Source organism: Hippocampus zosterae, chromosome 7 (assembly GCF_025434085.1).
Source record: "Hippocampus zosterae strain Florida chromosome 7, ASM2543408v3, whole genome shotgun sequence".
NCBI classification, from domain to species: domain Eukaryota; kingdom Metazoa; phylum Chordata; class Actinopteri; order Syngnathiformes; family Syngnathidae; genus Hippocampus; species Hippocampus zosterae.
Window position 1 is genome coordinate 4,708,733 of NC_067457.1, and position 26,257 is coordinate 4,734,989.

A 26,257-nucleotide genomic window follows, 5' to 3' on the forward strand; every position below is an offset into this window, starting at 1 on the left:
CATTATTAAATGACAGGCCCGCAAATGGTGATGGGAACATGATCCAAACGGTGGTGTATTATGGTACGCGCGACCTCTCACACTCGGGGCTGTGGCTGCAAAGCGAGGCTGGCGGGTGTCAAATGTTGGACAGATGTCCTCTGCATGTCGCTGTCAGCAGCTCCAATGAATCTGAGTGCATGCGCGTGCGCGTGTGTGTGTGAGGACTAGAGGCACGCACACACACTATCGCTAGGGTGGGGGGGTGAAGGATACGCAGGTAACCCGCGGCGATGACGTCACCACCCCTAGCAAATTTCAGTACCCCGACTGGCCCGCTAGGCGGCAGTATGCCAATGAGCGCAAACTGGAGGGCAGTTAGGAGGAGTTATCGCGAGAGCAGCGGCGTACCGCGCGACCGCAGCGCTGCACGGATGGCGCCGGTGGGGGCTGCGTGGGACCGAGTCGAGCGGAGCGGATACGCCCACGACTCAGCCTCCTCTCCGCCGTTAAATCACACGGTGGGACACACGAGCGGACGGAGAGAGGCGGCGACTGCATCCGGGGTGAGTAAGAACAGTTCGTGTGCGCGGGCGCGCGCGTGTGCGTACTTGGCTCCGTGGCCGATGCTGCTGCAGAGCCGCGCGCGCGCGCGTCGGGGGTGCCGTCAGCGTGTTGCCCATCATCGTCGTATGTGTGTGTGCATCTTTTTCAAGTTCATCCTGACAGTCAGTCACAGGTGTCCAGTCGTGTTCCTACACGTGGGGGGTGGGGGGGGGGACTTGTTGATGGAGAAGCCACAAATCTTAAACCAGTTGTGCAGCCTGAGTGTTGGCCATCATCATAATATGGTGTGTGTGTGTGTGTGTGTGTGTGTAGGTTGCAGGGTCACTACTTGTTCGTGGCGCATGCTCATTTCTGCACCAACATCTTTTCAATTTCATCCCACGTCCAGCAAGTCAGGCAGTCAGTCAGTCAGGTTCCCGCATCTCTCGGGTCTGAACTGTGAGGTTATGAGGAGCTGTGTTGGATTTGTTGATGGATGGGCGACAAACCGCAGCCTCTTACCGGGGCTCCATTCACGCTCCACCGTCAGCCGCTGCTGGGTGGCCGCTTCATTGATTTAACATTGCGGTTCCGAGACTGATGACTTGGGACGACATCACTCCTGCGATGCTGCCGCTGTACGCTTTGCGAACCTGCGTACACGCAGACACACACACACATGCATTTGCGGAAAAGTAGCTGAAGTGAGCGATGCCAAGAAAAAAAGAAAATCTGTAGAAGGATGTCACACCAGGGCATAAGAATTCTGCTCTCACAAAGATGGGGTCGGTTTTGATTGACACTTTACAAATATGTCATTTTGCGACTGACCTGATTTTCAAGTTTTCAAGCCTCTTTTGTCTTGCGCTGAAGGCAAAAAATTGAGAGACAAACTTCACGACAAGCCAAAGTTTGGCACTTGACGAACAAGCCAATGACTTAACAAGTGTCTCAGAACAAACAACTGACAAAATTCTGCTAGCTTTATGCTTAAACACAATGCAAAACGCCAAAGTCGGGCTAGCGAAATTAGCGCGCATGTTGCGGTAGTTAAGTAACGGATAGTTGAATACAAATGGCGCAGCAACACAGGTAAACAGTCAATATAGCAACACTCACAAGAATAAATATTTATTTTCATCTGCAAATAACAACTAATCTTATTGCATATTGTAAGTACACAAAAAAATCTCAAAGCACAGGGAAGTCACGACTCTTTTTTGACATGTTAAATCTAACGTCATGTTGGAAAACAGCCATTATGGGGTTATTTTCCTTTTTCCTCCGCTTTAAAATGTCCTCGAGATTTTATCTGTTTGCTACTTAAGTTGTAATGTTTAAAAATATTGACTTTTGTCATTTTGAAGTTTGATGACTCCTCAGAAAACCGGTTGCCAATTTGCCTTGCATGTATTTTGTTGTTTGAACTGGTTGGCTTGTTTTATGAATTTTAGGTTTGACGCCTGTGTGGAATGATTCCTCTCACATTTCAGAGGTACGCAAGTTAAAAACTTATTTACGTTCAGCAAAACATGAAACTTATGTAAGGTACTTGAGTAAATTAATCGTTAGATGTGCGTCCTTGTGTATTGAAATGTGTTTTTCCAAAGCCAACGTGGAGCTTTAGCTTCCAAGTCTGGGATGATATAAACTGGATGTCTTCCAATGGCTTTTATTCACCCCCACCCCCACCCCAGAAACGTTCCAGTGTTTGTTGCGACTGTGGCTCATCCGGGGGAAAGTGTCCGAGGGGAGGCGGGGAGGAAGTTTAATCCTAAAAATATTGCAGCTTTGGGAGAGCTTCACTTGATTTGACTAACCGTGACTGCTGACAGTCTGAGTCCGCGTTTGGTGCCGCTCTTGCACTCGGAACTGCTTTTGTAAAGGAGAGTTTCAACAGCGCGTGTGAGGCGGATGAAGGACGACCAAAAACATTTTAAAAGGCACCTGAGCTGTTTTATGAGCGCCTTCTTTTAACGCGAACATAATGGCTTTGTGAATTTACTGTATGTTTTTATAGCCTGCCGAGATGTAATCAGCCTATTAAATGACTTCTCTGTGGTCACCGGGAACTTTGTTTTGATGTAGTGCGGGTCGGCTGGGCCTACTCAAACAACCTTACTGTCAGATGCCCTTTGGGGATGGGGGGGGGAGGGGGTCCTTGGAAACGATCATTTTAACGGAGTTTTTTACACGACTTTTATTATTTCTGCTCGGTGGTTCCAGTTTTCAGCGGGAAGGAAATATTCACACTGTGGTCTCATGGTTTTATGCCGCTTACCTCATCGAATATTAAACACAATTAACAGACCATTAGCAAAGGATGGCATGCCCCCGAACACAATATTTTTTTGTTTTTTTTTTTTTACAAGCCGGAGTTGTCAAAACAATGATTAAAGGTGTGTACTTTGCTGGGGATACATTGTACAATTTAGGGATCTTTAGTTTTATATTATTTTCCTTTTAAGAGGGGAAAGTCAAATCTATTGACTGAATGACTGTTGTGCTGAAAACTTATTTTTCAATTTTGGTCCTGTAAGAGTCGGTCGCTGGTGCATGCTCTGTCCACTTTTAGAACTCATCTTGCGACACATTTAGATTCTTTGGCTGAGTACCGCACTGCCCTTGCGTCGTATGGTGTTGCACAGGGTTCTATCTTGGGGCCCCTGCTATTTTCACTGCCGCCCTGCTATAATGCCAAGGAAACTACTTTTGATATTTTGAAAATATTAACAAGTGGCAAAATCCAACTGGTAAAGGATTGATCATCTCTATTTGCAAAAAATAGATTTTTCGTGTCACATAGTCAGTCACATAGAGAGACTCCTGTATATCTCCCCCCCATCCCTTGCCTTGTTGCAGCATTCCCGCCTCAATGGTCAACCCCCCGCCCCCCTCCCCAAACTGCATGGACGGGATTATTGAGATGTTTTGGTTTAAGAAAGAGCAGATTAAACAATAGCAGAGGATGAGGCTGGAGGGAAGGATGAGGAACGCACGCTGCGATGTCTCCTTTGACCTTAACCATCCCGCCAGTGCGCTCTCTCTCACGCCCGGCCCCTCCCACCCCCAATCCCTACTCTTCTTTGACATGTTAAATCTAACGTCATCATCACCTCATCTTGTTTTTCTTCCGAGCCCAAAATTGTCATGTGACTTTCCAGCACGGACTGTAAATAAGCATGGTTATGCAACAGCATCCACATCAAACACATTGCTCCGCCGTTTTCGATTGTGTGCTGCGATGCCGCATCTAGCTTGTGCCGTGCGGTCATACGGGCTATGCGGGGAAGTGACCTTGAAGAAAATCCCAGACTCCCCGCTGCACATTCACGCACCTAGATGCTGCGCGCGGATGTCTAACTTCGTATCAAACGTGAAGCGGGAGGAAGTGCAGCGAGGGGAGGCTGATCTTGAGGCTCTCCCTGTTGTGAAACGGGGCTATTTGAAGTTACACATAACCCACTTACGAGGAAACCCACTGTGTGCGAGCGTGAGGTCGTGGATGTGAAGTTTTCTTTCTGGAAAAGAAAGATGAATGGGGAGAGGAGAGGTTACTGGAGGGAAAAGTGAACGAAACAATAAGGTGAGCTTGTTGACAAAAAACTCAAAGAGTCTATTCAGGTTGATGAATGTGTATGTGTGTGTGGGTGTGTGTTCTTGTACTCATGACATTGTGAGGACCGGCATGAGTTTTTAACCAACAGAGTGAGGACATTTTGACGAAGTGAGGACATTTTGGCCAGTCCTCACTTTGACACCCTCTAAATTGTGTGTGTGTGTGTGTGTGTGTCAGAGAGCTATTGTCCTCGGCGACACTGGTACACTGACTCGCTGACACAAACAATGGCACAAGTCGGATGTTATTGATAAATGCGGACCAAAACCCTCCTGTTGTGTTTTCAAAAAAGCGTTCAAGGGTCATGACCCCTGGAATTTTCCATCACTATCGGCTAGTCCTCGCCTAACGTGGCGCGCCCGACGTACAGTTTGGATTCCAGCCAATTGACATAGAATTGGATGATTTGTGATGGGGACACATCTCGATAAGCAGTTCATTGACTCATCCGAGTCGCGGCATTCGTGCTAGCGGCGCTTGTGACAGTTTAGCCGAAACAGATGTCTTTCCTCGGCGTGCCCTCGCCGGCTCCCATCGATCGGCGAGTAATCATCGGCTGTCGTCCTGACAAAGCGTCCGGGATTATTCCGACCTCCCAAGGCGACGTCACGACTCTGCTGCGTGACTCGCGCCGGCCGCGCTGACTGCTCTTCGCGGGTGCGGACGTCACCGTGAGCTAGCGTCCTATTTAATCAGCCAGTTTACAGTCAAATTGTGTGAGAGTTGAGTTGAAGTGAATTTGTTGAAATACAAAAATACTCGAAATTATTCATTAAAAAAAAAAAAAAATCAGGAATAGATGATTGGTGTTCAGTCCACGGCCCATGATCCTGAACGCCTCACGGGGTAAATTTACCGCCACTCCTCTGTTTTCTTAATGGCCACCAAAGCAGGGTCAGGGAATATGATTGACGAGTGCCTTGACTTGCTGTGGCTTCCAGGAACTCTCCACCATCAATACACATCATCATCACTCGCCGGCCCCATGTGTCTGTGTGCGTGTGTGTGTGTGTGTCTGTGTGAACATCACATGGTTCGGCTTTTCCTCCCGCGTGCCTGCCGCTTGGCCTATTTCCATGGTAACGAGCCGAAGAGACGGGAATACATGGTCAGCGCGCACACGCCGACCATCATATATAACGGCACTTGTGTGATTGCACTTTCCGCAGCCACTCAGAGGCACACGCGTGTTCACGCGCACAGAGAAGGGCCATATATAACAGCGCTTGTGTGATCTTGATTGCGCGAGACTGTAGGGTGCAGTCAAAAAGAGGATGTGTGATCGCACTCTCCACACCTACTCGGCGTCGGAGGGACATGCACATGCAGGCAGTCGCCCGTGTGCTGAAACAGAAGTTAGCGATTCTGTCTGGTGGAGGGAAAATGGCAAACGGAGCCATGGCTGCCCAAATCCTTTTTATAAATCCTTTTGGCAATTTGGATTTGGTGTATTGGGCGGCCCGGTAGTCCAGTGGTTAGCACGTCGGCTTCACAGTGCAGAGGTACCGGGTTCGATTCCAGCTCCGGCCTCCCTGTGTGGAGTTTGCATGTTATCCCCGGGCCTGCGTGGGTTTTCTCCGGGTACTCCGGTTTCCTCCCACATTCCAAAAACATGCGTAGCAGGCTGATTGAACACTCTGAATTGTCCCTAGGTGTGAGTGTGAGCGTGGATGGTTGTTCGTCTCCTGCACCCCCCGCGACCCTAGTGAGGATCAAGCGGTCAGGAAGATGAATGAATGAATGCATTTACACCCAGATGTACTGAATGTGAATTTCTGTTCTGGATGGATGGACGGAGGGACGGACGAACAGACAGATAGACAGACTTAACACGAATCCAAATCGCTAGCTAGCTAGGTGGATGGATATAGATAAAAGGAGCGTGCTGTGGCCAAAATGCAACCTGGCAACAAAGACGACAGAAGGGAACTTTGCCAAAAGTAGCGAAAGGCACTGCGGCTCTGCTAGCTCGCTACCCAACGGTGTTATGCAAACACGTATACTTTCTGGAGAAGCACAGCCGCTGGAAGAATCTCTTTGTCAAATTGTCATTATGAATAGATTTCGGTTTCGGTGTGCCGCTATGTAATATTGGACCTCGTTGGATTCCCCCAAATTTACCAAGAAGGCTCTACTCTCTTCCGACCGTCAACTGTGAAGAGCTAGATGACGAATGAAAACTCTACCGGCTGCCAAAAGTGCCCATTAAACAGATCAGACCACTTCAAGCCTCGCCGCGGCAGAACAACACAACCACAACAAGAATCATTATGTTAAGGTTGTAATAAACAAAAAGTCTGTCAACGTCGCACAATGAACACAATGTTTTAGTTGCTATTAAAGTTGTAACTTTGCAGAACAGAGTCCGATTTGTTGGATGCAGTTCGTCGGGTCGCTAGATGACCCATTGACCTTTCATAACCGTCCATCAAGGGTGCCCGATTCTGCTCTGGAATTCATCGGAAATGGCCGACTTCCTACTATTATTTGAGAAATCGCTGAAAAATTGACTTTGCAATACAATGTTTTAGTTGCTATTAAAGTTGTAACTTTGCAGAACAGAGTCCGATTTGCTGGATGCAGTTCGCCGGGTCGCTAGATGACCCATTGACCTTTCATAACCGTCCGTGTCAAGGGTACCCGATTCTGCTCTGGAATTAATCGGAAATGGCCGACTTCCTACTATTATTTGCGAAATCGCCGAAAAATTGACTTTGCAATATTCAACGCAGCAACACGGGCGTGTGAGATGCTGGTGTAGCATCTGTGACTTTGACTGCGTGTAGCTTGAAAAGGATGCACCTGGCCCGCCGAGTCATATGGGCGTCAGCAAACGGGAGCGCAGATTTGGCTGAATATTAACAGGCTGTTGTTGTTCGCCTGCCCAACGTAGACGCCGTTTGACCCGTGCGGCCCGACGGCCGGCCCTTCTTTGTGTCTCGCAGGGCATGAAAGGACATGGGAGCGTCTGGACGGCCCAAACGACATCCATCTAACAGGATCCCCCAGACGACCACTTGCCAGAGGACGAGTGACAAACACATGCCAGCAGCGGCTCTGGCAACGAGCAGGCGGATTCTGAAGAAGTAAAGCACGGCTGGAGAGGGGCCGGCTTGTATGGGGGCCAAATCCCCGTCCAAGACACACGGCGTCTTCTCCGTCTACCGCCGCCGCCCCCTCTCCTCCCTCCTCTTTTCTCCCATTCGCCTTCTGTCACTCTCATGGGAGTGACATAGAAGCTTCGGTGGGACCGCGGACGTCCAGGTAGGGATGTCGTGGAAGAGGAACTACTTTGCGTCCGGCGGCGGAGCGGTCAGCGGGGCGCAGGGGCTGGCGACCCCGAGAACCATGACCTCCATCGCGCCCAGCAAAGGCCTGAGCAATGAGCCGGGACAGAACAGCTGCTTCCTGAACAGCGCCCTTCAGGTCAGTGACGCTGGGACTCGGTGACCCTCGACCCCTAAATCTCACCTTTCACCTTACCTAATTCCAAACCCAAAAGCACTACCGCCAATGGTTGTTTTCTAGAATAAAGCGTCCGCAAACACAACTGGTAAGCTAGTTCAAGCGCTCGTGTTCTTTCTCGGTTCGAAAGGGATGAAACCAGCCAAAAGTTGCCCACAGTCAAGCGGGTCTCCCCTAAGGATCGCATGGGTGGACGCAGGGGTGTTCTAAAAATAGCTCACTAGCGATGGGGATATTATTTGAATGTTGCAGGAGCGATTGCTTGAAAAACGTGCGAGGATTCATTGAAACGAAACGTCGCGTATTGATATTTAGCCATTTCCCACCTCTTGGAATCACGACTGCGAAACATTGTGAGAAATCTTTCGCGTGATCAGCGTCACGTCCGGACTGCTTTTATTTATTCCTAATCACATTTCATTAAAGGGCATCTCAGCAAAGTTGTTGTTTCAGAAATGGGTATAGGACTGGAAGGCCTTCAGATCTTGGCTTAGAACAGCACAGTGACCCCTGCCCTCAGTGACCCCAACGCCATTTTATTCATTTATTTATTTCTGATTATTATAATATTTATTTTTTCAAACAGAACCAAGCATGCCTTTCTGGACATCGCATTGCCGATTCAGGACCCCGCGGCGCAAAGAGAGCTCGCCTTGTATAGTCCTAATGTTACCATCGACGCATGTGGACAACTTTCAGCTTACTTTAAAGCAAGCTTTGAATTCTCCCAGAAACACACACAGACACACACGCATAGCAGCTAACTGATAATTAAACGTGACAGCGAGATAAGCTCCGTATTAATGAGTGTTTCGCATGTTACTGCTTTGCTTTTGGCACCATTCAAGAGCGACTGTGGGTTTGTCGTTGCGGGGACGCTTACTCAAGCGCGCGCACAAACGCACACACACACACACATACGCACGCGCTTACCTCTCAAGACGTCCAGCTGGCACGCGCGCACACCTCCACGCTCCAGATGAGGAGATGGGAGGATGCAGGCGATAAGCTCCAGCAGAAGCTTAGTGGAAGTTGGAGAGAGGGGCTGAGGATGAACTGTTGAAAAGGGGGAAGGACGAGAAAGGGAGATACGATGAGGACGGCGTGGTAGCTCGATGTCACGGCATTTCAAAAAGAAATGAAATAAAAATGTCTGACAGTTAATTGGGTTTGTTGTGCTCTGTTTGTTATCTGATCTCATTGAGAGGGGTTTTGGGGGGTGGGTGGGGGGGGGTTTGGCCACAAATTGCGCTGATAATGGCCGCCGCTTGTCGGAACAAATGATCCCCTCGAGTAGTTCTGCCTCTCGCTTGCTATTTTTTGACTACAGCAAAACGCACCTTGACGGGCAACGTGCTGGGAAAAAAAAAAGCATGTTGTGTTTCCACGGCAACAGTGTGCCGGCATCAGGCCACCGCAGGTTTTGAGATGGTGTTTAACACTTGATTGCTGTTCAAAGAAGCGCATTTTTATTTTAAGAAATAAAACCAATCAGAAATTGGGGCTCATTTTCATCCAATTTTCTTAATTTTTAAAGGTCACAAATGAATCCATCTACGTTAGATAGGACCCCCCCCCCCTTGTTTACATTGTTAGATAAAGCACTCCTTTGTTTGTGTTCTTCTTAATAGACAAGTCAAATAAAAATGAAAGTTTTATTTCTGTCAAGTGTCTTTTTAAATTTGAACTATTTTAACTCGGCTTTTGCTCTTTAGGTTTTGTGGCATTTGGATATCTTCCGCAGGAGCTTTCGCCAGCTGACCATGCACAAATGCATGGATGACTCGTGCATCTTCTGCGCACTCAAGGTAAAAAAAAAAACAACAACAACAACACATCAGCCTTTGTTTTTTTTTTTTTTTTTTTTTTAACCTATAATGCATTTAAAGCCACAGTTAGAGTGGCTTTAATGTCCAGTGACGGCGGCTATTAGTTTGCTCCTTCTGGTAATCCTGGTTGCTTATTCCTGTTACGAGAACGTTAATACAGTTTCGTCGATAAAATATGATTTATTTGAATCCGGGGCCGAGTTTAAATAATACACGAGTGAAAGGATTTTGAGACATCACGACCATGTGGTTTTAATGGCACAGTCTGAATGATTTCAAACTTGCAAGGCAAAATCTGCTGTTATGGTTATCATAACAGCCCCCATCATAGAACGCAACCCATTTGTTGCACGGATGGCGACCAACATGTGGCCTGAACGGAGGCGTATCACCGTGACTAATGTGCTGTAGTGCAGCAGCAACACACCGTCGGGTCTCCACAGCACTCCACTGTAATTAATTGGCCCGACTGAAAGTGCCGAGCTCAGCAAAACCCACGCGCACGCGCACACACGTCGTCTCTTACACACACAAGCGGCTACACGCAATATCAGTACACGCCACGTGCACTTTGATTCGCTGCTGTAGGCGCGCGCCGGTGTGTTGTGGCGCTCGCCTATGTTAATTCAATGAACTTCAATTTAAAGACAAACGTGTATATTTATAAATACACCGTTTTTTGTTTTTTTAAAAATTCAGCACATTAAACTTGGTTGGACGAAACAGCATCATGTGACTTGGGCCACTGGAAATTGCTGCAACATTTCATCTGGCTCCACCAGAGAAGAAGTAGAATGGGATGGGAGGAGGGGAGGGGAGGGGAGTGAAGGAGGAAGATGAATGAATGTGGGAGTTGGTGTAGATGGCTGCAAACTTTGCAATTTGACTGCTGGGTGCACATGCACACTTACGCATAGACACACACACACCACACACACGCACACACCACACACACGCACACGCACACGCACGCTTACTCACTCCACCCCATCTCGCCAACCTCCCTCCATTCCCCCTTTCCCTCTGTAGGGTATATTCCCCCTCCATTCTCCTTGGCGCATTGCTGCAGTCATAACACACACACACTCACTTCTACACGTACACACACTTTCAGCACGACGACATTACCTTTCCCAATGCCAGCCCCCCTCAGCTGTTTTATTACATCATCTTCCGGTGGTATGACCGCCGCCATCTTGCTCCGCTGCCTCCCAAAGGTCAAAGGTGACGTCTGTGATGAGAAACACAGAAATGAGAGAAACACCTAAAAATGCATTGTTTTGTGTTTTTTGTTATTGTAAAGTGTCCTTGGGTGTCTTGAAAGGCGCTTCTAAATAAAATGTATTATTATTATTAAAATATGGAATGTCAGGGCAACGGTAACCAAACGCCCCATTCATCCAAGAGCTGCTTTGCGCGACAATGCACGCCCAGTCACTCCGACTGAGTAACTTCAGCGTTCAAGCTGAACTGTCCTTGCCTGCCTTCTTTCACCTTTGCCGACGTCACAACCACCAATCACCTGGACTGCCCTTAACAGCCCACACGCGCATGTAATTTAATTGGCGAAACAAACGTGAAATAAACTTGGTGCCCAGTCTCCTTCCGCCTTAGCTAATGCTAACTATTGTTGACTAATAGAAAGCTAACTGGCAAAGAAAAGCAAGACTATATACATGAACTGAAACCAACTATTAGTTTCTAATGGAGGGCTACGTTACAAGCAGAAGGGTTGAAAACGTTAGCGAAAGCCTAATGTAAGGCAAAAGATTTTAGCTAATGCTAACTATTGTTGACTAATAAAAAGCTAACTGGCAAAGAAAAGCAAGACTATATACATTAACTGAAACTAACTATTAGTTTCTAATGGAGGGCTACGTTACAAGCAGAAGGGTTGAAAACGTTAGCGAAAGCCTAATGTAAGGCAAAAGATTTTAGCTAATGCTAACTATTGTTGACTAATAGAAAGCTAACTGGCAAACAAAAGCAAGACTATATACATGAACTGAAACTAACTATTAGTTTCTAATGGAGGGCTACGTTACAAGCAGAAGGGTTGAAAACGTTAGCGAAAGCCTAATGTAAAGCAAAAGATTTTAGCTAATGCTAACTATTGTTGACTAATAGAAAGCTAACTGGCAAACAAAAGCAAGACTATATACATGAACTGAAACTAACTATTAGTTTCTAATGGAGGGCTACGTTACAAGCAGAAGGTTGAAAACGTTAGCGAAAGGCTAATGTAAGGCAAAAGCAGCCTAGCGAGCAAATTTAGAGCGAGAGCCGCTGGGCAACTGGAAACTCTTTTAAATTGTGAAGGAATAAAACCAAACAGAAACTCTGTTTTAAGAGGATTTGTTGAAGGCGTGGATTTTAGATCTCGCGCATGAACTTTGCCGCCTTTACGGTTGGAGCTGCCACAATTTGGGGTCAAGCAAAGTCTGTTGCACAGCAGTGTTTATTTTTGTGTGTCTGGATTCAAGGCGTACTTTTCAGCCCGCAACAGTTTGCTTGGCTTTTCTATTTTCCCGCTACAAAGCACTCTGCGGTCTGTTTTTTGTCGGGAGAAAAGCGCGCATGTATTATTGATGGCGTCTGCTACGAAAGCCCGGCCGCCTCCGCCGTCTCTACATTTGTTGCTCGACACTTTGAAGGGTTACCGTACCTTCGCCTATGTTTTTGCAGAACATCTTTGCCCAGTTTCAGTTCAGCAGTGAGCGCGTGTTGCCATCCGACGCGCTACGGAGCGCCCTGGCCAAGACCTTCCAGGACGAACAGCGCTTCCAGCTGGGCATCATGGATGACGCTGCAGAGTGCTTTGTGAGTCAGCGCGCACCCAAAGCTTTTGGCAAAGTTATATTGGAGGAGACCCGCTGTGATGAGAATTTACTTATCCATACAAAGAAAGACAATCTAATCACCAAAAATTATTATTTTGTTTTAGCCGTGAATGTTACAAAAACAAAATGATTTTTGCTCTTGTTAGGAAAACCTCCTGATGCGGATTCACTTCCACATCAGCGCAGAGAGCCGAGAAGACATCTGCACGGCCAAACACTGCATCCCGCACCAGAAGTTTGCCATGACCCTGTTTGAGCAGGCACGTGCACACACACACACACACACACGCCACGAATATAACAAGCCTATCGTGGCTGAGTGTCTGTATTTGTACTTGCAGTGCGTCTGTAATAGCTGCGGCGCCACGTCGGACCCGCTGCCCTTCATTCAGATGGTTCATTACATCTCCACCACGTCCCTATGGTAAAAACACACACACACACACACACACACGCGTACATATAAGCGTACACGACATGGCGCAGGAAGTCAATACTAGACGGAAGTCATCAATCAGCGATTCGATTCAAGGGACCCAAGAGAGGGCAGCGGGAGTCTTGGGCAACATAAAATCCATTGTGGAGCAGTGGTTTGGTGGGGGGGGGGGGGGGGGTGCTGGCTACTTCATTAGATACCCCTATAAATGGTCATGTGACGTATGGATAATACAGACATGATGCTAATGTCAGTGGTTGTGTGTGTTGCTGCAGTAACCAAGCGGTGAGGATGCTGGAGTGCCGGGAGAGGGCCACACCGGATATGTTTGGGGAACTTCTTCGCAACGCCAGCAATATGGGGGACCTGCGCAACTGCCCCGTGAGACAACCCCCGCCCGTTCCCCACGCACACATTCGCTCGCAGTTACACAACATTTTAAATGCAGTTAGTTGCAGGAAACTACGCGCGGAGTCATCTATCCTATCCGCACAAGTGCTTCATAATAAAGACGATGAAATAATAATAATAATAGTAATAATGCCGGCGTTACATAACAGAATCGCAGATGGTTTTATTGTGTTTGCGTTGCTTACATAATCAACAGCTCATTTGCATGTTCTCCGCCGCTTTCGTCTCCGTAAGCATTTTTTTTTCCCCCCGGACTTGTCCTTATCGTAAAGGGAGGCTGTATTCAGCTTGTTGCAGCACGATGACGCTTTGCATTTTAAAAAAAACCAAATAAATAATCATCATAATAATAATAAAATTGGTTTTGGAGAGATTTTGGGATGAGAACATTCAGGGATTGTTGTCCAAATTTGGAATCGAAGGAAAAAGGGACTCCATGAGGACGGCGTGTGTTGTGCTGCCACACTGGGGAAGTGAATAGATCCAGCTTGGCTTCACGCAGCAGCTCCTACGCTTGCCAAAAAGTGTACCCACAAAGAGGTTCCTCTCTGGGCCTCTTTACAAAGCTCTGGACCCCCCCCCCCCCTCCTCACGCATCCCCCCCTTGCCTCCATCATGAGCTGCTGCAACCTGTCACACATCTCTCCAAAAATACTAGGGCCACTTTTGATTGACACTTTTATTGTTAGCTTTAAGGGATAAATGTTGGAAGCAACTGGAGACATCACCGAGGGAGCGCTTGTTTGGAACACCTTGTGAAATGACTGAGCGAATGTTTGCTTTTGCCCATTTTAAGACATATCGTTGATGGAGTGTTTGCTTCGCCCAAGTGAAGACACCGGAGAGGCTCATTTTGCCCTCCTCAAGTCAAGACAAACAGTACGACTGGCGGGGCACTGCTATATTAAGTTTTCACTGAGGCAGTGCTTTTTTTGGTGATATATTCCTTTAGGAGCGCTTGTTTTGCATAACTAAAGACATATAATTGACAGAGTGCTTGTTTTGCCCCCCCCCTGAATACATCGCAAGGCTTGTTATGCTTACGCAAAGATTTATCACTAGTTTGGCCCACTCAGGGAGTGATTGTTATGCCCACCTCATGATCTCACTGCGGGAGCACTTGTTTTGTTGACCAACAGACTTTTCTGGTGCCCCGTTTGACTCACCTTGAAAACGATCACTGAGAGAACGGCTGGTTGGCCCGCTTCAATGAAGGATGGAGTGTTTTTTTTGTTCGCTCACCTTAACAAGTGTAGCAATGCTGAAAGAAAAAAAACCCAGCATTATTATCTTTGTCGAGGGCTCATTGTTGTCCTGGTAACACTCTATTGTGCAGGTATAGATTTTGAGCATCCAACCATATTAGTTTTTGAGGAAATTTGAATATTTGAACTGCTCTGGAGTCACATAGCGGATACACGGAGGATAATACATCATCATCAGCGCTCCTTCGTTTGCCGATTGATTAAATGTGGATTATCTCCTCGCCGCGGTGTCTAATGAGTTGCGAGGAGTTTCCGTGATCAGTATTCTGGCAAACCCGCACTTTTCATCTGACCGCCGGTTCAATTATATAACGTGCTGGAAAGGTTCTCTTGAGAATGGAGAGGCAGATACTGGCAAAGCATCATCCCAGCCCGTCCGTCCCCCCCTCCCCACGCTTCCTCAAAGAGGGAGTCCAGTGTGTGCCGCATATGTGTGTGTGGGAGGCTTGTGTTGGCAAAGCCCCACCGGTCGCCAGGGTGTTTTCAGGCTGCTTCCGAGGCGGCTATGCCAACGCTGTGTGTGTGCGTATGCTTGCGCGCGTGTGCGCTCCAGCTCGGTGGTAGTTCATGACTCAAAAGGAACCATCCAGTACATGCAGTCCTGAATTTGGCAGAGGGCCCCCGGGGCAAATATGTCCCCGTGACGTCCGCATCCTTCCATCATAATCATCATTAACGTCATTGTCGTCCTCACAGATCACAGGATATGACCGAAAGGAAGTGGAAAAGTGAAAAAGGAGGGACTTTCAATACTTTTGTCCTTTCCTTTGTGTCTTTTTTTTTCTCAGAGTAATTGTGGTGAGGTGTTGCGCATCCGTCGTGTGCTGATGAACTCACCGGAGATCGTCTCCATTGGGCTGGTCTGGGACTCTGATCACTCTGACCTGGCTGAGGACGTCATACACAGCCTGGGCACTTGCCTGCGCCTGGGAGATGTAAGTGTGGTCCTTCCACTCCAGTCCAGTAGGTGGCAGTAATAGGCATTACGGAACAAGTCCGACTCCATGCTTTTTTTTTCCAGCCTATTACTGAGAGAGAGAGAGAGAGAGAGCGCTTGATTTATTTCTTTTTGTATTATATGCTGCCATGAAACTATATCGTCTTCTGACCACACAAGGTTTTCAAAAACGAATATGAATATGAAAAAGTTGTTCCTCTGACCTCCGAAGGACCTGACGGCAGAGGCGGCGCGCTCCCGCAAAAGGAAGTAACCTTCAGATTGAGGACAGGGAGGCGGTTAGTGGCCTGAGCTGATGAAACCCTGGCGGACTGAGGACAGCGTGGCACAGGAGGGGGGAGGCGGGGCGATGGTTGTCATGCCAACGGGGCACTCCTCCCCACCCGCCCCCACCCACTGTCCGGTTGGATTTTGACACCTTTTACGAGCTCGTGTTTGAATTTTTTTTTTCCCAGTGAGGTCAGTGAATGCGCTCAACCCATCGATGCGATCACTGACCAAATGATTGTTTTGCCCAATTGAGCAAGCGATTGTTTTGCCCACCTTCAAACATCTCACCGAGTCCGCGCTTGTTTTGCTCTCGTGATGGCGACACCGAGGGAGCACTTGGTTTGCCCATCTTAAGACATATCACCGAGGGAGTTCTTGTTTGGCCCACACATGGGAGTGATTGTTTTGCTCTTCAGTTGAATCATGAATCATGTTTTGACCCCCTTGAGACTTAATACTGAGTGACTGCTTGTTTTTCTTAAGACGTATCGGCCAAGGGCGCCCTTGTTTGACCCACCTAAAGGCTCACTATTAAAGGAGCGCCCCCTATGACTGAAGGAGGGTTTGTTTGCCCATATCACTGAGAGGGTGTTTGTTCTACGAAACCTAATAGCCGTTTCCGCAAAAGCGGCGTTATGTTCGTAAAGGCTGTGTTTTGGTATTGGATCCCATCACATCGATCGACGGAGCACAGACATTGACACGACACGTGATTCAGGGACTTCCTCGGGCAGCCCTCACACACACACACACACGCGCGAGCACACGTGTTGCAAAAGCAGTGTCATGACCGAGCGATGTCGGTGCATTTCAATGTTGCTGTAACATCTCGGGCACACTCGTTCTGAAGTGATTCCCATGAATAATGCATAAGTCAGCATGATAGCGTGTCAAGTTCTTCTACATACAACCCCCCCGAACACCACCAACACTGCCAACTCCTCCTTCCATCACGTCGGCTTTTCTCCTACTGCTGCCTGTCATTCTTCATCTCCGAGATGGAGCTCGTCGTCACAGGCGCGATGCCTTTTTTTTTTGCTTTTGTGTCACAAGAAGTGGATCCGCATGCCCCCCGCCGCCGCAGCGCCTCCACTTCCTGTCGCCGTTTCTCTCGTCTTTTCTTCGTCGCTCGAGACGATTAGCCCATTTGCGACAAATAGACGACAATTTGGATAATTACGTGCGTCGTGCCTCTTAAATGAGACAATGCGCCGCTTAACGCGCTATTTGACGGAATGGCTTCGGGATTTCAGACAAAAGAAGGCAGCAAAATCTGTCTCATTCTGATTAGTAATTAAATATATTAGTGGGAAACGGGATCCGGACGCCCGGGGAGTAGCTTTAACAGTTTACACTCTTCTGGAAGGACTTTTTTTTCTTAGGTTAAAGGTCGCTCTTGAGTTCCTCCACACCAAACCCACCCGAGAACGCCTTTTCATACAATTGTCCAATAAAATGTCAAAATTCCAGAAGCTAAATGTATTTGGGGCCATTTTCACATAAAGACAGTTTATATATTTATATTTGACATTTATCAAATAATGTATCACAGAAAGAAAAACAATATTTAGAACAATTATTTTGGAACCATGTTGTGCTATATTTCTTAAAATTAAAAACCTTCATCCATCAGTCCAGCCATCAATTTTCTATATGGCATATCGTGTGTAGGTTTGCCGGGCAAATTAAGACATTAAAAAGTAATAAATATAAAATTCCGATGATTAAAATAAATTTGTAGAAAGTGTTTTATTTATAAAACCGTACATACAAAATACATTGGAATAATACCTACTGACATTTTTGTATTTTATTTTTTTTAATTGTAGATTGTAGAAATGGTGGAAATTTATTTCGGTATTTACTAACGGGATAAATTCCTATCAAACAAAATGATATGAATTAAAATCAGTAATGCATATTACAATAATAATAATAATGATAAAATCCTCTTAAAAACATTTCTTGTCATTCTGAGTGATTTCATGATTATTTTAAACAAGTAAAATATGACAACGGGAAACGGTTTGTGCGCAGAATTACCACATATGGCATTAAAAAAAAAAAAAAAAAGCCGCCGGCATTCACGTGAACTCATCTGTCTGACGCTGCACACCCTCTCTCCCTCTCTTCCCCCGCATCCCTCCCCCTCCACCTCTCTCCCTCCCTCACCGTAGTTGTTCTACCGTGTGACAGAGGAGCGGGCTCGCCAGGCAGAGCTCTACTTGGTGGGGATGGTGTGCTACTACGGCAAGCACTACTCCACCTTCTTCTTCCAGACCAAGATACGCAAATGGATGTACTTCGACGATGCTCACGTCAAGGAGGTGCGTGCGCGTGCGTTTGCGTCCACTTATGATTGCGCGTTAAGGTCATTTCGAGGCGACTACTCTGTAGGAATGTGCCAGTGAGCGTAAGTCAAGGTATACGTCCTTGCTCACATGATAGCAATACCGCAGACGTGTCTGACCTTCCGCTTCAGGCGATAAAATCAACACGATTTCTCTGAAAATGGATTCGTTTACTTGCCTTATACACGTGCGTCTCCGGGCGGCGGGTTCCTGTGTGTCTCCAGATCGGCCCTAAGTGGAAGGACGTGGTGTCCCGCTGTATCAAAGGCCATTATCAGCCCCTGCTGCTACTTTACGCCGACCCCCGCGGGACGCCGGTGATACTGCAGGAGAGCGCCGGTGCCGACACGCCGCTGGAGATCCAGCGCTGCGGTAGCAAAGCCGGCTACGACAGCGAAGACTCGGGTATATGCCTCCGCCGCACCTCGGGAGAGGAGGGGGGGGTGTCGAGCCCTGCTGCAAATAGTGAAAAACCTCAAGTTACCTCCTGAAAAATAAATGTCGCTCAGCAGAGACTTTACATCAATGCAGCAATGACTCTCCTTAACTTTGCTAACAACCCAGGCTAAACACATGATGAGACCCATGATCCGGATGTCGACCTTCAACCTCCTAATCCCCCCTCCCCTCCGCCAGCATCATTTCTCCTAAACATATGGGAGCCGGAGATTAACCGCCAAAGGTCTCCCTTCAGGTCGTGAGCCGTCCATTTCCAGCGACACCCGCACGGACTCGTCGACCGACAGCTGCAGCCAGCGCGCCTACCGCAGCCGGCCCTTGCACCAGTCCACGGGCAGCCGCCTATCCAGCGACTCTCAGACCACCGTGGTCTGCAACTACGATCTTGGAACGCCGCCGCACGCTGCCGACGCGGGAGGTAGCGTTTCGCCGTGGAAATCTCAGCCTGTATATCTTTAACAGCGTGAATAATTACGACCTACGAGCAATGACGTCACTACTTCCTCCCCTTATGAGCTAACTCTTTTGTCTCTCCAGAGTCAGCAGTGGAGGGCCCTCATCGGCCTCCCCCCGCCCCCCTGCAGGAGTACAAGGAGACGGCCGTCTTCCTGCTCTCCTCTCGGCCACTGTCCTCCTCCTCCTCTTCGGGGGTGGGAGGGTGCGAGGGCGGCGTCGGGGGACCTCACTGGGAGGATGAGAGCACCAGCGGCGAGAGCAAGTCCAGGTCCGGACCGGACCGTCTTCTATCAAGTGCCGTTATGAGATGTTAGTCGTCTTGTAGAATATTACTGAAGTGAAAGTTTTGTTCAGTTCTTCTGGCGGCTGCTACCGGCCCACCTGGAGGCCCCGGAGAGAAGCCCTGAACATCGACAGCATCTTCTCGGGCCAAAGCCAGCGGATCTGCTCGAAGGGTTACCACACCCTGCCGGGAGTCTCTCACCCGCCGCCGCTCCAGCCACCCTCGCCCTGCGTGCGGCCCACCACCCCAACACCGCGGAGCTCGCAACTTACCGAGGGCAGGCAGGTTGCGGAGGTGGAGGCGAGATTCGGACCGGTTGGGCTGCCCAGAACTCTGGGACGGATGATGGGCCCCCCTGCCCCTGCGCCTCTGAGGGGGGTTGAGCACCAGCCTCGCCTGATCCAGAGGATGGAGAGCGGCTACGAGAGCAGCGAGAGGAACAGCAGTAGCCCTGACAGGTAAGAAGAAAAAAAAAATTTAATACAAACAACTAAATCATCACCTATTTTTATTTGAACTGTTTTACCCCGCAGGGAGGTGGGCCAACAGAAACGGACGCTGATGTCCGGACCGTCGTGGCGCTCGGTGCCCAAGTCAAAGAGCAGCGGTGCTATTCTGCAGGAGTTGCCCTCGCCGAGCTGGGGTCGCGCCATCAGACCCGGTAACGCTCCAACTAGGCGCGTTCGGATCTCAAAGCGTTTAGATTACCGGATGTGACGTAGCTAAGCTAGCCAAACCGGGCAAATGTCAGTCTCAGGGCGCAGCGAGCTGGATGAGCTCCAGGAGGAGGTGGCCAGGAGAGCCCGCCAGCAGGAGCAGCAGAAGCGCAAGGAGGCAGAGCAGGAGGCGGCCATGGGCTTCAACCCCAAACCCAGCAAATTCATGGACCTGGATCAGCTCCAGCACCAGGGTACGACCAAGTCCGCGTCACTCTAATCCGGCAATTCATGGCCGCTCGTGTGATGTCACACGCGATGCAACCAGTTGGTTGCGAGGTCACTCGCATATGGAAACGTCTGTCTGACCTCTTCTCTTGCCCTCATTCCCATCTGCTCGTCTGTCTCTCCATTAAGTAGCCCCCTCCGCCTCTCCGCTTTTGTTACTGTAACACACACACACAAACACCATGTCAGACCTCTGCAGAATGTTTTGGAAGAATATCTGCAGATCCTAAAAAAGCAAAAATTCAATGTGCTTTGACAAATTTGCAATTAATTGCATTCCAAGTGCCAAGGACAAGAACCATTTTGGAATATGCAATAATTCCTCGAGCAGTGCGTCTAAAAACGCACAAGGCCAGAATAATAAATGGCAGGCAGCAATCTCGCATGACATTTTCTAGAGTTCATTAAAAAGGATGCGAGGCCGCATGAATTAATGTGCAGAATAATCGTGAAGAAAAACTTGCCGTGACTAGACTCGGCATGGCGAAGAAAAGGATGTTCTCCGTCCTGCTATGCAACATTTGCTACACGTCAGGACTGTGTGTGTGTGTGCGTGTGTGTGTGCGTGTGTGATTAGAAATGGGAAGTGATGGTGCTCTACTCCCCTCTAATGACTCTTTTTGGTTTTGCACCATTCCAGCTGGAAAACAAGTGGTGGTCCACGGCAAAGAATGAGCAAAATGTCATCCTCACAGAGACAAACGCATGTCTGTGTGAGTGTTCAAGGCTCACAGTTTATGCAAGATGTAATCTTCACAGGGACATAAACTCGTATTTGTGTATACCGGTGGCAGGGACATAAATTTTTTTTAAAGATGTACTCCTCAGTGCGCTGCGACCCACAGCAAAAATGATGCCAAAATGTGGTCCTCACACAGAGACAAAGACATGTAAGTGTGTTTATGTGTTGGTTTGTGGCAAACAGTTAATTCAACCGGTCATCACATTCACATGAAGACATGAATTTGTGTTTGTTGTGCATTTGTGTGGATGCGCCTGCCTGCCTGAACTGCAGGTGTGAAAGTTTCCCCCCGCTCAGCACTAAGTAAATCTGGACGCGGGATTATTAGATTTGTGTGTGTGTGTGTGCTTTAGTGTGTTGATTAAAACTGAAACACACACACGGCCGCGAGTACAGGCAACCTCGATGAAGTGTGAGGACGTCAAGCGAGTGGACAGATGGCTTCACTATCGGCGCGCTTACATAAGTGTTTGCTTCGCCGTGCAGTATTCTTATCGATGCGTTCAAGGCCCCTCAAAACAGTCAGTTTCTCTTGATGAAGTCGCTACTCGGTAGGCTGGATAAAAGAGCCTTACTGGCCCAGGAGCCCCACTTTGCCCACCCTCAATGTCACACCTTTTGCAGAGGAGCAGGATGCATGCTAAACCCTCCTCATGCCCCCTCCCCCTCCTCGTACGCCAACATAACCACTCTATCTGCTTCTCTCTCCTCTTTTGTCATCCTCTTCTTCTCTTTTTCCTCATCACTCCGTCCCCTTGTCCACCGCCACTCCCCCCTCTTGCCCGACTCTGTCGCGGGTTCAGCTGTACTCAGACCCTTGCATGAGGCCAGCGTTCCTAGCGGCTCGCCCGTAGCCGCCGCGTGCATGAGGAGCGCTGGCGGCTCGCTCAGAGGCAGGCCGGAACAGGAAGTGCAGCAACGGGAGTCGGGAAGCGCCCCTCGCCCACAGGGGCCTTGCAGGTATACACGCCGCCACTGTGACCCACCTGCCTCCTGCCGCAACCCTGCTGGACTCCTCATCGATGTGTGTGTGTGTGCGTGCGGGCACTTTGTTGTTATGTGTTGTTGTGCACATCCTGCTGTGTGTGCCTTGCTTGGCTGGTCTCAGAAGGAGAGTTGTGTATTCGCTCCCTCCCACTGCTTTCTCCTCTTTTTGTACTGACGTGTGATGGCGGTCGCACTCGTTTTGTGTCGTGTGATGCGTTTTGCGGATGTGCTTGAGGGCAACGGCGTGTCAGTCCGCAGAGATCCTGATGGCATCCCCTCATCTTCTTCACTGTTCAAGCCAAACGGAAGAGAGAGAAAACATTTAGTCCGCTAAGCCTTTTTTTTTTTAAATTCGACATCCCACCTCTTCTCTATTGATCAACACTGGTGTCTGATTTATAGCCACTGCTGCAAAGCCTTCTGGGTAATTACTAAGGCTGAAAAGAGATGATGGGGGGGTGCATGCACGCACACACCAAGACAAACACATTAAAAAAAAAAAGCAAAAATTGATGCACGAGCTGTTCACACGCGCACACACATACGCAGATAAGACGCGCAAATAGGATCCCCTAATGTCGGGCATACATCACTTGCCCGCATGTAAATCAATGAAGTGATACGGCGGACTGCTGAGCGCGAATTATTTTCTGCGGCGCTGCTCGAAGATGGCTGTTTGGAAAGTCTGATTAAAACTATCATGCGTTTTAATCAGACTGGCATCACAAAGTGTGTGTGTGTGTGTGTGTGTGTGTGTGTGTGCGTGTGTGTGTGCTGTGCCTGTGCCTGTGCCTGGCTGTGAAATCCCATAAATCAGGGTTTCTCAAACTGGGGTCCCTGGATCCCTGGGGGGGGGGGCCGTTAGCTGTGGCTTGGGGCATTAAAATGTGCGATATCTTTTGAAAAAGTGCATGCCAATCTTTTTTCCTTGAAAAGAAAAGATTATTCTCATAGCTTTGCCCCCCCCCCTAGTAAAAAAGAATTTGTTATGGTCACACTGCAGCTTTTCTTGAAGAACTTGTCCTTTAATTTTAATTTTTTATTAATTTCAACACGATAGGGGTCCTAAGGGTCATTAAGTTTGAGAAGCCCTGCCAAACATCATCAGGCCGTGTGTGTGTGTGTGTGTGTGCGTGTGTCTGTGTGTGTGTGTTGCCGGGTTGTTACCCTGTCAAGTGCATGTTGAAACCTTCCCACAAAGCACCCGGACGTCAAAACTATTTTTTTGTCCCCCTCCCTCCAGTGAACAGCCTGGCCAGGTCCAAGTACTGCTAACGCCCAATCAGGAGGAGGAAGAGGACCCCGTGGCCAATCAGGATGCAGCTCCGAACCAGGACCCACCCCCTCTGCCTCCACCTCCACCTCCACCCTACCGCCACACGGTGGCTCCCCCTCGTACGGCGCTCGCTCTCAGCATCGCTCACCCGTGCGCCCCCTCCGGCGACGTCGGCGGGGGGGTGAGGCTGTGCGAGTTGCTCCAGGCCGGGGGGGTGAGCGTCAGACCCTTGGGGAGGCACTTGGCCATTTCCCTGCCGTCCCTCCCGCTGCGCTTTTGGGAGACGCCCGTAACGCTCCCTCCTCCTCCTCTGCCGCCGCCTCCCGTCACCAAACCTGTCACGCCTCTCTGGCAGCCCCCTCAGCCCGGTTCCACCGCAACCCCTCAACCTTGGCTGCCCTCCGACGGAGCCACCCGCCATTGGTCCTCTTGGAGTCTAGATCGTCCCGACGCAATGGTGACGCCCTACGACACCCCACCGGACCGCTACGCTGCCATCCCGTCGCAAGCACCCAGGGCCGGTCGCCACCCCGCTCGAGGGAACTACGGCCCCCAACGTGCCTCGGGGCAACATGGCGATCCCACCAGCTGTGAGCGTGAGGAGCCCGAGCTAACAGCGCTAACAGAGCTTGACACCCTTTACCAGGCCAGTCTGCAGGCTGGGAGGACAGGTATGCGCGGACTACTGTTCAAAAGTTTAGGGTCAATGTGATTTTAAAAAATGCAATGAAGAATACATCAACTAGAAAGCCGTGGGGAGGCAGGGGGTCGGGGGGGTTCCATTCATTTCAAGGTTTAAATACGATTTCATTTAGGATTGTCTTGTGTTACAAGCACGTTCACAGGAAAAAAAAAATCATATCTCAAGGCACCACTGAATATGTCAATGATAACCACCCCCCCCCCACCTGTCTGAAGAGATCTCACCCAATTATGACACGGTTTCAAAGTTTTTCTAAATGGACTAAGTTCCACTCCTAAACTGGTCGCTCTTCCTGTGTAGGCTGCAGCCCGTCAGAGCGGCTCATCTCCAGGGTGGGAGGGCAAGCTCGCTCCAGAACCCCCAACGCAGACATGGAAAGGAGCGTGTTTGGGCCGGACGGCGCCAGCACCCCCACCTACCTCAACAAGGTGACCCCCCCCTCCATCACTCCCCCATCCCCTTCTCTCCCAGTTTGTCTTCTTCCCATCCAGACTGACGTCCTCTTCCTCTCGCGCCTCGCAGCCAATGATGTTGCAGGGTCTGCGTTTGGGGGCGGGGCCAGATGTCGAGGGGGACAACCCCAGGAGAATGGGGCGTAGCCTGAGTGGCACTGTGGTGGTGACCCCGCGCCACGCCCGCCTGACCGCCACCCGCAGCTTTGTGAGTATACAGCTCTGCCGCCCCCTTGTGGCTAAGCAGAGTGACGCACTGCTTCCCTCAGTTTCTTCGTCTGGTGTCTCTTCCTTTTTCTTCTTCTTCTTTCTGTCTCATCTCCAAGGCGAAGCAGGCTGACGTCAGTGCCTGCTCCTCCCATTGCTTGCTTCCTCTGTCCTGAGTCCCTGTCACTATTCCACCGCCATCACCTCCTCCATCCTCTTCATCACCTTGTCATCACCACTTCCCTCCTCTGTCTCACAAGGTAAACATCACAGCGTTTCCCCTCTCAAAACAATGGCCAGTTTTCATAGTTAAAAGTCACGAGTACTTTCTCAACAAGATTCTGGTAAAAATATCACTGTTACTTTTTTTTTTTTAATGATGCAACTTTTCTAAAACATATCTTTGCAGCATATTGCGGTTAAACAATATCCAGTTTCAACATGGCTTTTTTTTCCCCTTTGTGTTTAATTAAAGGAGCTGTCAGGCAGCGCCGGGAGTTTCTGGCTGTGTCTGACGGGGGTCAAACTGTCCTCTGGTCAGGGTCAAGCTCGGCCTCACTGATCTCTCACAGCATCCCGATGCGCACGCCTCAACGGGCCTGGATCGGACGGACGACTCTCCACCCGGCGGAGACGCCGCTCATACGCAAACATGCACACACGCACACACCCCCGCAGCGCAAAGTAGAGCCCCCACCCCACTGCTTCTGCCCCTCCCCAACGCCCCGCCCTCAGCTTTCTCTTTCTCGCCCCACTATTCTGTCTATGCAGTCTCTCTTGACCCCCGAAAACCTCAAACCTCTCCTGTTGTTGCTCCCCTTATGACACTTTGGGGGTCGGGCGCGGGGAGGCTCAGAGTAGCCACGCCTCTTCCTCTTTCTCCACGGGCATTTCCTGGCGGACGCACATAAGTAGCAGCGGAACTGTTTCTCTGTTAGACAGCCATATTTTATTTTTGTTGTTGCCCCTCCCCCTACCTCTCCTTCCGCCCCCCGAGGCCGTGTACAGAACATGTATGAACTCTGTAGCAACTAAGACCTTCTGGAATGTTTGTGACTATTCCACATCGATGTGAAGGGGTGCACTTCACAAGTGTCGGAGCGGGATGTATTTTTGCCCCTTGAACGCCGCCCCCTCCTCTTCTTTCGCCGCTAGCTCACCTACCTGAATGACAGACAGTTCTCCCGTTTCTACCGGGAGATTGAACAAGAAAAGCGCCTCCTCTGTTAAAACTTTTTTTAAGTTCCTGGCACCCTTTGGATGTTCTTTTTTAAAAAAATATTCATCGTATATTTTTCTTCCAAATATAAAGGCTTCACATTAGGGTTACGTACGTCAGTCTGTATAAAGTCCACACACCACTGTTCAAATGCCATTTTTTGGGGGGGTGAAATTAACCCTTTCATGCATCCAGCTGTCCAGTTACCACCTGTCCCCGAAAGAGTTAGTTGTTCTAGTAGGCTTTCCCTGACCACGACTTCATTGGACCGCAGCACGTGCGTTTGGGAAGTTTTCAAGGCCGTATACTTGAAAATCAGGTTTGAACTTCATTTGGACCTAATCAGCTGTAATTTTAAAATTACTCCCGCGATTCCTATTTGAATGTGATTGGTCAGTTATGAACTCAGCCACATCCCCTGGTATGAAGGTGTGCGGTGTTCTTTATTCCTAAATGGAGTTGCACAGGTTATATAGTGAGATTTAATGGCGGAAAAAAAAATGTAAGTTCACAAAAAGATGTCTTTTGAACAGAGGCGTGTCGACTATTTATTTCCGCTG

General features: G+C 49.0%; 1 protein-coding gene and 1 long non-coding RNA gene across 3 annotated transcripts; one reads left to right on the forward strand and one right to left on the reverse strand.

The window, feature by feature from the left end:
• The first annotated feature begins 381 nt into the window (after positions 1–381).
• Positions 382–25,903, forward strand: usp54b (ubiquitin specific peptidase 54b). 2 transcript variants are annotated; one of them, XR_007963329.1, is made up of 21 exons: positions 382–545; positions 7,090–7,570; positions 9,325–9,417; positions 12,124–12,258; positions 12,425–12,538; positions 12,620–12,702; positions 12,990–13,095; positions 15,179–15,325; positions 17,796–17,945; positions 18,194–18,374; positions 18,664–18,846; positions 18,966–19,152; positions 19,239–19,625; positions 19,701–19,828; positions 19,919–20,077; positions 21,657–21,813; positions 23,084–23,787; positions 24,120–24,247; positions 24,342–24,479; positions 24,598–24,738; positions 24,954–25,903. XR_007963329.1 is itself a non-coding variant. In XM_052071526.1 (20 exons), exons 2-20 carry the CDS (start codon positions 7,415–7,417, stop codon positions 25,038–25,040), a joined length of 3,423 nt encoding a protein of 1,140 aa, XP_051927486.1. In that variant the 5' UTR covers positions 382–545; positions 7,090–7,414; the 3' UTR covers positions 25,041–25,903. The 2 variants fall into 2 exon arrangements, 1 of the variants encoding a protein (XP_051927486.1); XM_052071526.1 differs by lacking the exon at positions 24,598–24,738.
• LOC127604463 (uncharacterized) lies at positions 2,415–10,704 on the reverse strand. Its single transcript, XR_007963333.1, has 3 exons — positions 10,567–10,704; positions 8,543–8,665; positions 2,415–4,046 (listed from the first exon to the last, which is right to left on the reverse strand). It is a non-coding gene; the product is annotated as an uncharacterized LOC127604463 (long non-coding RNA).
• Positions 25,904–26,257: the final 354 nt, after the last annotated feature.

Coding starts and splice junctions, on each gene's coding strand:
- usp54b (XM_052071526.1), top strand. CDS start 7,415: ATGTCGTGGAAGAGGAACTACTTTGCGTCCGGCGGCGGAGCGGTCAGC. Junction 9,418..12,123: donor GCATCTTCTGCGCACTCAAG/GTAAAAAAAAAA, acceptor ATGTTTTTGCAG/AACATCTTTGCCCAGTTTCA. Junction 12,703..12,989: donor ATCTCCACCACGTCCCTATG/GTAAAAACACAC, acceptor GTGTTGCTGCAG/TAACCAAGCGGTGAGGATGC.